This window comes from Sceloporus occidentalis, unplaced genomic scaffold, assembly GCF_023333645.1.
Source record: "Sceloporus occidentalis isolate IW3139 unplaced genomic scaffold, rSceOcc1.0.p SCAF_20, whole genome shotgun sequence".
In the NCBI taxonomy this organism is placed as follows: domain Eukaryota; kingdom Metazoa; phylum Chordata; class Lepidosauria; order Squamata; family Phrynosomatidae; genus Sceloporus; species Sceloporus occidentalis.
Genome location: NW_028317000.1, coordinates 13,516,411 through 13,532,053, shown reverse-complemented (window position 1 = coordinate 13,532,053; position 15,643 = coordinate 13,516,411). Strand labels below are relative to the sequence as shown.

General features: G+C 44.4%; 1 protein-coding gene across 2 annotated transcripts; it reads right to left on the bottom strand.

The window, feature by feature from the left end:
* Window positions 1-1,988: 1,988 nt before the first annotated feature.
* Window positions 1,989-14,417, bottom strand: LOC149302086 (BBSome complex member BBS1-like). Of its 2 annotated transcripts, none has more exons than XM_089483765.1 (17): window positions 14,331-14,417; window positions 13,114-13,190; window positions 12,328-12,362; window positions 11,853-12,125; window positions 11,312-11,358; window positions 10,328-10,366; window positions 9,673-9,745; window positions 9,275-9,406; window positions 8,968-9,074; window positions 8,332-8,452; window positions 7,339-7,497; window positions 6,741-6,810; window positions 5,457-5,615; window positions 4,270-4,403; window positions 3,326-3,460; window positions 2,858-2,933; window positions 1,989-2,347 (listed from the first exon to the last, which is right to left on the bottom strand). In XM_089483765.1, the coding sequence occupies exons 1-17, from the start codon at window positions 14,366-14,368 to the stop codon at window positions 2,184-2,186; spliced, it is 1,839 nt and encodes a 612-aa protein (XP_089339891.1). In that variant the 5' UTR covers window positions 14,369-14,417; the 3' UTR covers window positions 1,989-2,183. The 2 variants fall into 2 exon arrangements, with proteins under 2 accessions (XP_089339891.1, XP_089339892.1); XM_089483766.1 differs by having other exon boundaries at window positions 2,847-2,933; window positions 14,331-14,416.
* Window positions 14,418-15,643: the final 1,226 nt, after the last annotated feature.

The window sequence follows — 15,643 nt, the reverse complement described above, 5'->3', positions numbered from 1 at the left end:
CTCTCTCATCAACATCTCTCTCTCTCTCTCTCTCTCTATATATATATATATATCAATATCTATCTCAATCTATCTACCCACCTACCCATCTCTCTCATACATATATAGTCTGTCTGTCTGTCTGTCTGTCTGTCTCTCTCTCTCTCTCTCTATCTATCTATCCATCCATCCACCTCTCAATATATATATATATATCCATCTCAATCTATCTACCCACCTACCTACCTATCTCTCTCATATCTCTCTCTCTACGTCTGTCTGTCTGTATCTAGTCTATCTATATCTGTCTCTATCTACCCACCAACCTCTCTCTCATCAATATATATAAATGTCCGTCCGTCCGTCCGTCCATCCATCCATCCGTCCATCCATCTAACTACTGGGGCATCCAGGAGTGATCACATTACACAGGTATTAAAACCATCCCACTTGATGTCAATTAATTTCTGGGCAAGGCACCAAGTGTTGGGTATTACCTTTCAGGCCCTACATGGTTTGGGTCCAGGATCACCTCCTTTCATACAATGTGCCCCATACACTCAGGTCCTCTGGTGGACATTTACTCTGGTCAGCCAGGACTAGGTTGGCAACTGTCAGCCAGAGGACATTTTCTAGGTGCCCCCAAACTATGGAATTACTTGCTGGAAGAGATGTTTGACAGCTGAATACTCTGAATTGGAAGGAGCAATAGGATACTCAATGGAGCCCCTAACATGCAATAGGTGGGCATACAGACCACAAATGATCGTAAATAGCCTGGCACCCTGAACACTTTCTGCAAAGTGGCAATGATAGCACTGTTAAGGCAGTGGAGCCATGGCAAAAGGCCCTATATGGCACTAGCAGCAGGGAGAAAACCAGGAGGGGAGCTTGATAGGGAAGACTATAGAAACAGATACCTCTTTCGAGAGGAAACATAGCACCTTCTCATAACAGGGTTGTTGATGAAGATTGTGGTCGGGATGCTGCTTGCTCATTCACACCTCGTATGCACAAAGGCACAAGTCACAAAACCGCACCGATGATGGAGAGGACGATTCAAGCGCCCGCTCCGTTGGCGAAAAAAGTATGGCAGCCTGACAAGAGAAAATACAACCTTTCCAAAACAGGAAAAAAGAAGAGCCAGCAGTTCTCATGGGATGGAGAAATGGAAGAAAGAAACTCGCCCATTTAAAAGAAAGACTCAAACTCTGCTGTACAGACGCAAGAGAGTTGGAAAAAAAGAGGCATAAAGGCTTGAGACACATCAGAAGTTTCAATCCTGCCACCTGCTGGTGTGCCAGGCTTGAATCTGCTAAGGTCAAAGCGTTGATCAATGGATTCAAATGTCAAGGAAAGAAAGGACTTGACATTAGGAAGAACCTCCGGATAGTAAAAGTTAGGGATGGGCAACTGTGGCCCTCCAGATGTTTCTGGAATTGCAGCCTCAAAGCATTGGGATGCGAGAGCTGAATGGCTCTTATCGCAGGAATGGGCAAAGATGGAACAGACTTGTCTCCGAATATGGTGCATCCTCCTTTCTTGTACACTGATAACCAAAAGCAGGATAGTGACATGTTTTAATTGTGGATTTGCTACATCAGCAGAGAGCTGATGCCTGTTCCATACATATTGATGAGAGAGAGAGGTGGGTGGATGGACAGATGGATGGACAGACGGACGAACAGACATTGATAGATATTGGACTGGAATCCCTAACTGCCTTGGCCAGCAAAGCCAACAGTGAAGAATGATGGCAACTGCAGTCTAATGCTGAGAGGGCCACAAGCTCTCCTCTCCCCGGCTTGGAGGTTCTCAGACCCTTCTTGATAAATGGATCATCTCTGATCCTAGATTGGCATTGCGCAGTATAATCTTTGCATGCAGAGTTATGCACTAATTTTTCTGGACAATCTTTGCGTTACATGGCAGTGACGTGCAACTGAAGCGAGACACCAGTGTGCAACTTTAACCGCAACCAAAAGTGTGATATTAGACCCACAGACAAATTTAAGAAGAAGTTAATATTTATTGGATTTCTGGCCTTAAGCTGGCTGTCCTAGCTTTCGCTCTCTAAAACGAGAAGACAAGCTATTTCTAAACTGAGCCTAACCTGTAGTCTCAATGTGGATTCTCCCTGAACCCCACTAAGTTGCCCTGGCATGATACTCCTCTCTGAGCAAACCCTATCACGGTGCCAATGGCTATGGAGATGCTATTGCTGCGGTGCCCAGGCTTCTGATAGGCAGACCTGCTGTCTTTCTCCCACTTGGATAGTAGGTCATACTGCTGCCAGGCCTTCGCTGACTGGCATGTTGATGTGTGCGGTGAGCAGTGGCACTTTTGCTCCCTCGCGCAACACGAACACCTGCAATGTAAAGAAGACAGCATGGATAGAGAAGCAATGTTCCAGTATGGGGATGGGAGGCTTGTTTCAAAACAAATCAACCTCACAGGGCCGTTGTGACAAAAACAGTGAGCGGGAGAAGACCCACATACGCTGCTTTGATGTCACTGGAGGAAATACAAGAAATAACTATCACTAACCAACCATTTTGGAGTACAGGATGGCAAATGAAGCCTCTGCCAAGGAGAGTCGCATCCAAAGGGAAACAGCTTTTTAAAAAGGCAGAGCATGTGTTATTTTGAACAGGCCTCCAAGACCACAATGACAGCCATGGAAGCCAAGGGGAAGAATCGTAGCATCGTAGAGTTGGAAGAGACCACAAGGGCCATCCAGTCCAACCACCCTGCCATGCAGGAACTCTCAGTCAAAGCACTGGGCATTTTCATCTGATGTGGAATGGCCATTAGACATATTCCAGACTTATTCAGGATGGGGGTTACATTAACACATGGACACCAACCTTGATAATACCTGAGATCCCTTGGTCACTGAGACATTCCACAAAAGTGACCAGTGGGTAATTCAGTCCTGGGACCAACATAGGTGCCTGAAAAAGGAAAGGCAGAAGGTTACAATAATTCTCAGTGCAAGCAAAGTGAGCAGGAAGAAAAGATAGAATGAAGGCACCTATAGCGTTTAAACCTTTAGGAGGAGCAGAGACAGCAGATAGAGATTTGCTTGTGGTAGCTTCCTCTAGTGTGGTAAGTAGCTGCACCTCTACAAAGGCCATAGAACAGTATTATAGCAGGTGATGGGAGGGGTAGCCCCAGTTATTTTGTTGTCGGATATGAAGGACAAAATGTGCCTCCTCATTCTGGACAGTGAAGTGGGTATGTCTGGCAGCTGAATCTTACTTGCAATGAATAATCCAATCCAGTGCATGTTTGCTCAGAAGTCAGGGAAGAGAGGAACTCCTCCTTAGAAAAATGACAGCATTACCTTAAAGAAAGGCTGTTCGATGAAGTACAGTTTCTCATCATAGAGGAAGCTGATGAGAAGGTTTGTGACTGCATGGGTATCCGACATGTTCTGGAGGTTGAGGCTCAGCTTGAATGTGGGGCCCATGCCCTGGACCTGCAGAAGGGAAAGACCATTCAGAGTTTGGAAGCATTACTTTTTGGACTACAAGTCCCACTGACCTACTGAGGATCCTGGAAGCTACAGTCCAAAAATGCAACTCTGTCAAGCACCAAGTGTTATGGGAACATACTTGAACTAAGCATATAAGAAATGGGGAGAGTACCATAACAAAACCTCAAAAAGTCCCATCAGGTGGGATTTTTGCCTTGGAGTTTCTGGTCAGCGTTTGAATTATGGAAGCCGCACTTTACCAACCAAATGTCCCAAGCAATTTTCTTTTTTCTTCCTTACACTATTCCCTAATTTTCAATTCACCTTTGAAAAAGAACGTAGCAAAATGGGGTGAGATGGTAGGGTTTGGGAGAACCAAGAGTGAATTTTTATGTGCAACTCCTTGTGAGTTTGTTTCTGGTGATCACCAATTCCTGGACAATGGATGCAACCAATGGAAGCCCATTCCTTGTGAGCATTGCTGTTGATGTTGTGTGCCTTCAGACTGTATCTAATGCAAGGTGACCCTAAAGCAAACCTGAGGTTTCCTGGGAATCTTCAAGGAAAGAAATGACTGATCCATCAGTCTTAGAGGGCTTCTATATCTCAGCCTTCAAGGAAAGGGAATGACTGATCTATCAGTCTTAGAGGCTTCTATTCCTCAACTGCAAGAACCGAGGCTTGCAAGAACCTTCCTATTAGATCTCCACAGTCAAATGGGAGAAGGTTAGTGAGGGCATCCAGACCATCATTGTGGGTCCATAGCCATAATTCCTCCTCCTCTTCCCTTATTTCCTTCTCCCTCTCCTTACCACGGCATTCATCTTGAGCGGCTCCCGCAGTGACTCTGAGACAGGTGTCAGGCTACACTCCAGCGCCTGAACATAGGCTCGTGCTGCCATGAGACGAATGCGTCTTAGGTCGGTCTGGAATACCTGATGCATGGCTGGGGAAGGAGAAAGCACCGAGAAAGAAGAGATCCAACATTATCCAACCTCCCGCCATCAACACAGCCCCCGCATACAGCCTATGAAGCTGTTAACTCCACGAAGAAGCATGTGCTTTGCATGCAGGAAGGTCCCGGTTCAATCTTTGGCAGCTCTATGCAAGTGTGTTAAAAATGCTCCCTGTCAATGTAGGCAGCACTGAACCAGATGGACCAATGGCATGACATGTTAAAACAGGCCTGCTTTAAAACCAGCACTTTATTGAAAACCATGGAAACTAGAATTGTACACCTTATTTTCAGGGTAAGGACTATAACTTAGGGGAAGAGCACAGTGCAAGCAGAAGATATCCATTTCAGGTATCTAGAAAGATGGGATAGATCCTGCCCCCAAACCTTTAGAGAACCACTGCCGGTCAATGTGGACAATACTGAGCCAGAAGGACCAGTGATGTGACATGTTATGAAGGCAGCTTCTGACATCTGGAGTTCTACATCATAGGATCATAGAATCATAGAGTTGGAAGAGACACAAGGGCCATCCAGTCTAACCCCCCTGCCATGCAGGAACTCTCAATCAAACTCGACCAATCATCCAAAAGGTCACCTGTGCCTGTATTTGTTTCCTGACATCCTTCTGGGATCTCATTTCTTTCATGAGTCCAGGGTTGCTATAGTCAGATTGTTAACTGGGGCTGGCACCCTTGTAATTCTGGAGAAGGCAGATAGCATCAGAGAATCATAAGAGTTGGAAGAGACCCTAAGGGCCATCCAGTCCAACCCCTTTCTGCCATGCAGGAACTCACAATCATAGCATCCCAGACAGATGGCCATCCAGCCTCTGTTTAAAGACCTCCAAAGAAGGAGACTCCACCATTCTCTGAGGGAGTGTGTTCCACTGTCAAACAGCTCTTACTGTCAGGAAGTCCCTCCTAATGTGATGAAAGATCTGGGTGTTGTTCTGCTAAGAGGTGGCATATTTAAATCCGAGGGTGGACAGTTTGGGCTGGTGAGGGCATCCTACTGCAGGGATCCTTGACCCTATTGACTCACCCACGCCACTCTCCCGCTCCCGCATTGTCTGGTCCACATAGAGTTTTGTTTTCTTCGGCACGTTGAGTTTGATGCTTTGCGCAACAGGGGCGCCAATCGCTGTGTCCCCCTTGTTGAACGTAGCAGTCCGTTTCAAGATCTTGATGATCAGACCCCCACCTAAAAGGAAGAGAAACATGGAGGACAGGACACAAGGGAAGGGCAGAGCAAGCAGGTACCTAAACTCTAACCCCATATGTTTGCACCACTTGGCAAATAATATGCTTACATTGCTCCCAGTGCATACACCCACATGGATACCTTACTCCTTCTTTATGGAAGGAAAAAATAAGTAATGTATTGCTTGCACTACTACCTTCAGCCAGTTTAAATGAAGAATCTTAGGGAGGATAACCATTCACAGAAGAAGGGATTTTGTTCTCAGCAGCTGTTGGGAAGGAACATGGCCCTTGAACCCGACTGTAGCACTGCAGTTTCCAGTGTTATGGAAAGCCTCCAGGATTAGGGGCAGTACGTTCCTGAATACTATACTAAATACTATAAATAATAATAATAATACCAAAGGTGGGGAACATATCCTGCTTCCAGAAGTACCAGACTATGCATTGCTGGGGAAACACAATGCCACAAAGCTTAGAAAAACTGTGCAGTCCCCTTCAATGGGAGGTTAGATTGGCCCAATCTCTGGTCTCTTTTTGCTGGAACGCAAACGCCTTTTTGTTTATTCAGGCCTTTGACTCTTAATTGGACTGTATTTTTTAATCATCATTATTATGTCTGAACTGCTGTTTTTGATTGTTTTAAATTAAGGTTTTTAATATAATGGTTTATTTAATTTTTATTTTCACTTTCACATATTGTTTTAACTCTGTGTCCTTTAGGTCCCATCTTTCGAGAAAGGTAGGATATAATAAAATCATCATCATCATCATTGTCTATTTTTAACTAAATAAATAAAAACAAATAAATAAATAGCTTTCTTGGACTGCAGAATTTAGAATCCCTCAACTAACAGCCAGCTGCAGCCAAAATTGCATTGCCACTATCTGAAGAGTTAGTTTTTAAGATTGTTATTAATTTTATTGATGTGCTTTTACATGTATTTAAATATTGATGTATGTATTTTAGCGGACTGTAATCCCGCCTCGATCCATCTGGAAGAGGCAGAAAAATATAAATAAACTATTATTATTATTATTATTATTATTATTATTATTAAAAGAAGCAGCTTTTCAAGACTCTAAAATGCTGGGCTACATGGCTTGACACATCTTTGGTTCTTACCTTTGGTTGTCATGACAAGGGTGTTATCCTCGCGTCCGTATCGGCCAAAGCAGATACTGGTGACAATATCCTGGCAGCAGGAAGACAGAGAGAGTAAAAGAGACAGAGATGTGCTTTTTTGGGGGGGAATGGTAGATGGAAACAGGGTAGATAGTACAGAGCACCAAAAAGAGGCACCGGGGAGGCGTCTCTCCTTGCTCCGCAGCAGGGCTGCAGCAACCAAATTGCACAGCACTGCTGCGCAGCAAGAAAGGAGCGCACAGAAGCGGATCCTTTTTTGCAGCACACTTGTGCCATTCCAAAGCGCCAGCAACGGCATGATGATGCGCCAGCGGCACAGCGTCATTTGGATGCTGCACTGCTAGCACATCATGGGTGCACTGCAGCTGTGCGGCACCATCCAAATGGTGCGTGCAGCAATGGTGCCGCGCAGCTGCGGTGCACCCATGACGTGCTAGGGTTGCGGGTTGTGTGCATGCCCTGCCCCAAGCAACCCTAGCACATCATGGGCGCACCGCAAAAGGCCCGTCTGTATCGGGCCATTATTACCTTTGCCATCTATCCACTTCCCCGTGATCCATTCTCCCCAATTTCTCACCTGCGTTTGGATGACATTCACAAGGTTCTTGTCCCGGTACATGTGGACCTCCATATTGGCCAAAGCCACCAGGACAGCCTGAAAGCTCTGGAACTTCTCATCAAGGAGACTCACAGTGATGGGGGTGCCAGGCAAAGAAACCACCCAGAGCTTCTTCCCCTGCCATGGGAAAAGGATGTCAGGGACAGACCAAGCTCAGCTAATTTGGCTTGTCCTCAGCTGACTGCTCTGCTATTAAAATGCCATCCTCCATCAAGATGGCTCTTCTTTTATTGAAGGCAGAATCAAGTGATACATTCAAGCAGTTGAAACACACAATTCCAACCCCTACTTTGTTCACCAACTTACTTTGGCCCTGTTTGGTTAACCCTAATCCATTCTCACATTATATGTTAGAAAACTGAGCCCAAATTAAAGCCTTAGATATTTTCCTTGTATTCATCAAGCAACTCAGATGAAGCAAACTGCTGAGACTCAGCTTTGTGCTGAATAAATAAACCTCTTTTGGACCCTGGAACGTAGGGGCAGAGAGACTCTATTTTCCCCACTAAGAATAGGTTGGAAGGCTCACCCTCCCCTCCCCATCCTAAAATGATCTGGCAAAATTCGAACCCAGAGACTACCTGCAGTATCAACCAGAAGTGTACTAAATGTTAAGCACTACATAATATTAAGGCCGTTGTTGTCCTGAACACTTCCAGGAATAATAAATGCTTCCTGCAGTCTACTCTGTGCATATTTTTGGGGAGTAATTATACTAAACCAAAGGGCACTTCTAATGTCCTTATAAGAGTCTTCATATTTAAGGATGTTTCAGGGATAATGGATGGGGAAACTAGCTTGCCTTACCACTGCCAGTGTCTGTAAGTTGGCAAAATTAATACCAACCTGCTTGCCAATGCTGACACTCCTTAGCTTAAAAACAGTTTCGGGGTCTCCTAGAGCTCTTCCATACAAACACAATCCCCCTACCCCATCCCCACCTCCAGAAACCTTTTGAGTATAGCTTTGGAGCGTCTCATCTGAACAGGCTGCTACAATGTTCTTTTGGATCCGAACCAAACCCACAGCTTGAGCGCTCAGTTCAATGCAGTATTTGGGCCGCTTGGAGTCCCTGCATGGGAGAGAGAAAGATAGAAAATGGATTAGGACTAGGATGGGGAACAGCTTCATGAGTTTTGCTCAAAAACAATTTGTGGCTGGGTTCAACCTGCAGAAAGGCAGGACATAAGGGTCAGTTTAGCCCAACTCCCTGGCTTATAACTGGACCTGCCACCACTAGCTTCCCTTCTGCCCAAATGCCATCCAGTATCAGACCAAGTGAGATGCAGCAGGCTTGGAATCAACCCAGCTGCCTTGACTAGTAAAAGAGGTTATCCCAGAAATTACCACTACATATTTGGACCAAGACTGGAGTGAGAAGTGTAATTTGGAACCTGGCTAGATTCCTGCTCCAAAACAGAGGCTTGATCTTGGGGGCTGAGAAGGATCCTGGACTGGTTTTTCCTTCATCTGCACCCTGCTAGGCTCATTCCCAAAACATGTCCAGAGTCCTTCAGGATCAGTTGCCCTATAGCTGCTGGCATCTACCTTCTCTGTAGTTGTTAATCTCCCACTTCATTTCCCCACCTGCGGAGGATATAGATGCATCCATTACGGCAAGCCACGGTAAGTCGGTACTCCACATCAAACTGTCCCGTAACATCCAGGAATGCTGGCACACTTGGCACTATCATCTGTATGGGGAAGAAAATAAAAGCAGTGAGATTGGACCCTAACTGCACCCTGCTAAAAAGCCTCAGAGAGAGACAGGCAGAGATTACTGGGATTGGATGGAGTCCTTTACTGTGTTTTCCTACATGGCAGGGGGTTGGACTAGATGGCCCTTAGGGTCTCTTTCAACTCTATGATTCAATATGGGAATAAGCAAGCTCACTTTTGCCAAGATGGTAAAAGCTTCAGGGTCCAAGATCAGGATTTCACTGTTCTCTGTTCCAATCACCAAGCAGCTTATAGCATCCTCATCCACCATGTTCTTCTTCAGGGTAGCAATGCAGGTGATCACAGTCTGAAAGGCACAAGTGAGGTGAGGGACATTGCTTAGCATCAAAAGGTAGAGGGATGTACCCTCAATTATAAACAGGGAGAAAGTGTCCTGGATATCTATCAACAAGCAGAGGGAACATTTGCTGTAATGGCACACGACCCAAGTACCAAACACACAGTATCTGATGGCTCACTAGAAAAGTCAATGATGCTGGTCTGATCCAGCAGGGCTTTTCTGATGTCTTAAAGTGGAAAATATCCTCCTTCCTTCCTGCACCCAGGACTCACCTGGCGCTTGATTGGTTGCATCTTATATTGGTTCACAAAATGTTCCATCTCAGGAGGGTCAAGCATCAAGAACCTACAAAGCAGAGATGATGGTGAGAAGATCTTAGAGTCAAGACTCTCAAAGATAAAGAGAGAAAGAGAGAGAGGAGTGTCAGACATCTTTTAAGGGAGGAGTGGACACAGTTCAAGCCTGAGGAATGTTTTAAAAACTAGAACGCTGAGCTCTAGCAAGTTGCTCAAGGGGGAAAATCCATTGTTACTGCATCCCACAAATCACAAACTGTCATATATTCAAAACTACACATATATTACTAAAGATCATGGCTTCTAACAGAGGACTTTAAAACCAGCCAAACAAACACTTTGTCAGAAGAAACCATTCAACACTGCTATTTTACAGATGAAGTACTAAGGCTGAAAGAAAAGCATTTCATATAAGGTCAGCCATAGCAGAGAATGTTTTCCTTGCCTTTTTAAAAACATCTTTGATAAAGTATTGGGAATCAGAAACCTTTGGAGGTCTATTACAGTCACAAATTTCAATCCATCTTCTGCTTGTCCCTGATGTAAATGGGGAAGGCTAAGAAAATATCAAGACTGTGATTCCACCCAAGTTCAAAACAGGATATATGGAAGCGGATGCCGAAGAACTCACCTCAAGGACTGCACTGACAAGGGCAACTCAGCATTTTCTCTGTTAGGGAAGATAAGGCATGTCAGACAAGTTACAGTGATACATGAAGTTTTCAGATTTCAAGCCTCAGGCCATCTAGCTCAAGCAACCTCAATGTGATTTTTGGGACTTCCACCACAACTGGTTCTAAGGACTCTTTGGAGTGCAAGTCTGTGGCAGTGCTAACATAAAACTGTGGCAGTATCATGATCAAACGTGTACACATAGGTTGAGGCCATGCATTTCCTTCTGCATGGTGTTCCGATGTCAGGCAGATTTCAAAATTAGACAACCAATTGGTTCATGTTTGTGGAGAAGCAAGTGGAAAAGGAGAACATGCATGCGCTTTGCAAGGAGAGAGAGCTACACTTCACAAGATTCTTTCCAGTTTCCAACCCAAAATCATGAGGGCATCTGGTTGGGAAAGACTGAAGGTGGGTGTGGAAGTCATTGCAGTTTAAATAAAGAAGTGGGATCTCATATATGAAGCCCCTGATGTTCACCATCCATACCTCCCATCCTCCATCTCCAACGTGAAACAGGCTGCTGTTATGGGTCTTAGCTATATAAAGTGTATGTATGTATGTGTGTGTGCGCATGCACGCACGCACGCACACACACACACACCCCTCCAAATTTGCGGCTTTGATATTTGCGGATTTGATTATTCCCAGATTTGATTCATATGTTCTTTCTAGGAATCTCTAGGTCCTCCAGTGCAACTCTATGATCAATCTTAACTAAAAGTTGCACTGCATGACCTAGAGATTCCTACAGAGAATACTCTACTAGGCCTTTGTAGCTCCTCCAGGGCAACTCTATGGTCAATGTCTGTCGGACGTTGGCCACAGAGTTGCACTGGAAGACCTAGAGATTTTAGAGAGGTGTCCTCTTGGATAAAAACATGGTGTTTTTGTTATTTGTGGTTTTCCCATATTCACAGGGGTCTTGTGCCCCTAATCCTACCGCATCTCCTCCAACATCTCTCTCATCGACATCAGGTCAACCTTGTCCTACAGAGATAGAGAAGAGGACAGTTAGCTGGTATAAGGGCAGTGAACTTCTCAGAGGAAAGGCAGAATGTAAGAAGCAAATAAATATATAGGACCATAGAGGGTTTAAGGCACGTCCTATAAAAGAACCTATTTGGAATTAGCTCCTAACTTAAGTGGAAAGTTTTACACCTCTAAGTAGCCTGGAGCAGAGCTAGTCTCCTTGTATGGACCATACAATCCATCTGACACAATATCAACAGCCCATTTGAAAAGGAGGGAACAGAAAAGTTCCTCAGCACGGTTACCAGATTCTGAGGTCTATAAACAGAAGCTGGATGGTCATCTGTCAGGGATGCTTTGATTTAGATTTCCTGCATGGCAGAAAGGGGTTGGACTGGATGGCCATTGTGGTCTCTTCCAACTCTACGATTCTATGATTCTATAAAAGGGAAGGAGAGCACCCACAAAATGTTGGTAGCCCCCTTGTCAGAGCTTGGCCTCCCTTTCCTTACCTCCTTTGCCTGGTCCCAAACACTCTTCTCCATGGGGTTGAGTTCCATTGGGGGCAGCGTAAACTTGAAGTAGGGACGGAGGTTCTTGTACACGTAGACAAAGGGCCCAGAGGCCACGGCCACAGCCGGCATGCGCGGCTCATGCTGCTCCATCAGAAAGGTGGCAACGCTCACGGGCAAATCCGGCAGGGCGTTCTCACTCAGGAGGCCTATGCCCTGATACACCTTCAGCTTCATCTCATTCCCTGTCAAACCCAGGTCACCCACCACCAGCTGGAGAAGAAAATGGAGAGTTAAAAGAGCTAGATCTTTGGGTGAATTCCATTAATTCATATCCTTTCACTATGTCGAGGCCCAGATGCAAACCAAGAGTGGGCAACTTTTTTGGTCCTTTCCACCAATGGTTTCGCCATCACTACTGCTAAAAAGAGAGCGTGGTGTTGAGGTTTAAGTGTGACTAAGATAGGCCTCTTACCTTATAGTCCCCATCACCATACAGGTCGGCCAGAGCTAGAAAAGAAAAGAGATCTTCAGTCAGTCTGTTATAAAAGAAACCCAAAGCAGAGGGAGAAGTATTTTGGGGCTGAAGTGCCCACTGTCTTCCTCAATGACTGCATTTAAAAGTTTAAAGTTCAAAGTTTACCTTCCACTACAGAGCCTTCCAAGACCTAGTAAGATAAGAGAGGGTCCACAAAACATGGCAGTTTACCAAAAGATATTATTACCAGGAGCTGACCCTCAATCCTCCCTTTCCTCAAAAAATACCACTGACGTAAAGTAACAGCCTCCAACAGCAGATATGAATTATCATGACTGCAGCAAATTATTTGCAAGTGTATTTTTTCCAAATGATGGAGAGTGATGCTTGGAGAATTTTCTGCCTCCATCACCATTTGCATGGTTCTCAGTACTATGAACCTGGACAAGGAGGCACTGTATGTTGTTTTGCCTCAGGCAGCAAAATAACTTGGATTGGGTCGGCTCTTATTGTATGCAAACCCAGGGAGAACCAAGAGTCTCCTCCTTTGGAGGTCTTTAAACAGAGGCTGGACGGCCATCAGTTGGGAGTGCTTTGATTCAGAGTTCCTGCATGGCAGAATGCGGTTGGCCTGGATGGCCCTTGTGTTGGTCTCCTCCAATTCTATGAATACAAGAACCATCAGCCACCATCGGTGAAGTTATTTCTCTCATCCTATCTGTCCCTCCCAAACAGGATGGAGATATAGAGAATAAAACAGAGAAAAAAATGATGTATACTTACTGACACAAGAGGAAAAGGTGTATAGGTTGGCCACTGGGTCGTAGTGGGCATCCAGCCATTTGGAGTTTGCTTGAGTCCTGGTGGGCATACAAATAATTGCAGACAAAGATGAGAAGATGTATTCACAAAAGCATATTTCAATTTTTAATATGTTCAGCCTAGAAACAAATTTCCAAGGGTCTTTACTCTCCCCTGTCAGATCAACAAGATTGGTAGCAGAATAGCAAAAGGAATCCAGGAATAATAGATCTGTATTGCTGAAAGGTGTGTGAGGAGATCATCTGGTCCAGAGGTGGGTCTCCGGACCATTGCTGGTTCCAGAGCCGTTGGCTGCTATTCCCTGGAAAGGTTCCCAAAAAGAAACCCCAAACCAATTGTACCCAGTGGGCACAGATTTAATGTCTGTCCCTGGCCCATAGGGAAAACATTGGGGAATACTTGCCCATAGGGAATAAAAGGGGAATACGTGCCCATAGGGAATCATAGGGAAACCATACTTGGCCACTGAGAATCATTGCAAAATACTTGGCCATAGAGAAACATTGGGGAATATTTGCCCAAAGGGAAACATTGGGAGATACTTGCCCATAGGGAATAATAGGGGAATATGTGCCCCTAGGAAAACATTTGGGAATACTTGTCCATAGAAAATAATAGGGGAATATGTGCCCATAGAGAACACTAGGGGGATACTTGCCCATAGGAAAACATTGGGGAAATCATGCCCATAAGGAAACGTTGGGGAAAACATGCCCATAGGGAAACAGGGGAATATCTGCCCATAGAAAATAATAGGGGAATACTTGCCCATAGGGAAACATTGGGGAATGCTTGTCCATAGGGAAACAATGGGGAATACTTGCCCATAGGGAATCATAAGGGAATACTTGCACATAGGGAATAATGAGATACTTGCCCATAGAGAGTAATAGGAGAATACTTGCCCTAAGAGTAATAGGAGAATATGTGACTATAGGGAAACAGTGGGAAATACTTGCCCATAGAGAATAACAGGCCACTTGCCCATAGAGAACCATTGGAGAATACTTCCCCATAGGGAAACATTGAATCCTTGCCCAATGTTTCTCTATGGGCAAATATTCCCCAATGTTTCCCTATGGGCAAGTATGGCTTCCCAGTCCAAAAGGGCTTCGCAGTACGGGGAAAAACGGCTTCCTCTACGGCGTCTGTCTCCTCCCGACCCCAAGAGGCTTTACCCTTCTCCGCCGCTTCCAGAGGAGGCCTTCGCCGCCATTGCAAACCCTGCTGTAGTAGTAGTAGGCCTCAGGGAGAATCCGTTGCTATGGAAACCCCACGGAGGCCAATGGGTGCAACGGGAAAAGCGGTCCCCCAGCAAAAAGCGGTCCGCTCCAAAAAGGGTCCGGGTTGCTCTCGTCTAGATAGGCTTTTTAAAGTTATAGTTTCACATATTTTGTATATTTTAGTCACTTTGTGTCCCAATATTTGGATAAAGGCAGGATATAAGATAATAAATAAATAAATAAATAAATAATAGTAATTTTAATGTACTTTACAACTTCTTTCACTGAGTCTCAAAAAGGTGCAACAAGAAGTCTCTACATATTTTTATGCAGACAATTAAAACCATTTTATTATTTTATTTTATATTTTACTGTCATAGACCTAAGTCTAAGGAAAGCTCATGCTGCCAACTTCTTTCTTTCAGTGAGTCTCAAAGGTGCTACAAGATCTCTCCACATACTGATTCTACAGACTAACATGGCTATATCTTTGAATTCTATTATTATTATTATTATTATTATTATTATTAAGTGAAAGAGATAAGTTGGCATCATGAGCTTCAGTCTACTTCCTCAGATACATTTGGAGTTCAGTCTGCTAACGCTCATGCTGCCAACTACTTTCTTTCACTTGGTCTCAAAGGTGCTAGATCTCTCCACATACTGAATCTATAGACTAACACAGCTATATCCTTGAATATATTTTTATGTAATTTTTCATTGGTTTCTTTGGATGGTTTTAAGTTGGTTTTTTTAATTGTATTGTTGTTTGTAAAATGTTTTTGTCTGTGAGACGCCTTCGGTCCCTTCGAGGAGAAAGGCGGCATACAAATGATATAAATAAATAAATGCAAGGGATATAGCAGCGCCTTTAAAACTTTGTTGTTGTTGTTGTTGTTGTTGTGATGCGCCTTCAAGTCATTTCCAACTTATGACAACCCTAAGACAATCCTACTATGGGATTTTTTGTGGCTGAGAGTGTGTGACTCGCCCAAGATCACCCAATTTGTATCCATGGCCAATCCAGGAATCGAACCCCGATCTCCAGAGTCCATCCTATGCTTAAACCACTACATAACAGTGGTTCTCTTTCATTCTGTACAAGATGTTTATTGTCATTATTGAAATAAGTAGATGCGTGCCCAGTTGTGGGTTTTGATTTCTTTTACTTGGAAACTGTAGTTTGGTGCCAGTCTGAGTACCAATGTTTGAGTTTTCAACATGCAAACAGCTTCGTTTGGACTAGCATTAAACATTAATGCACCTAA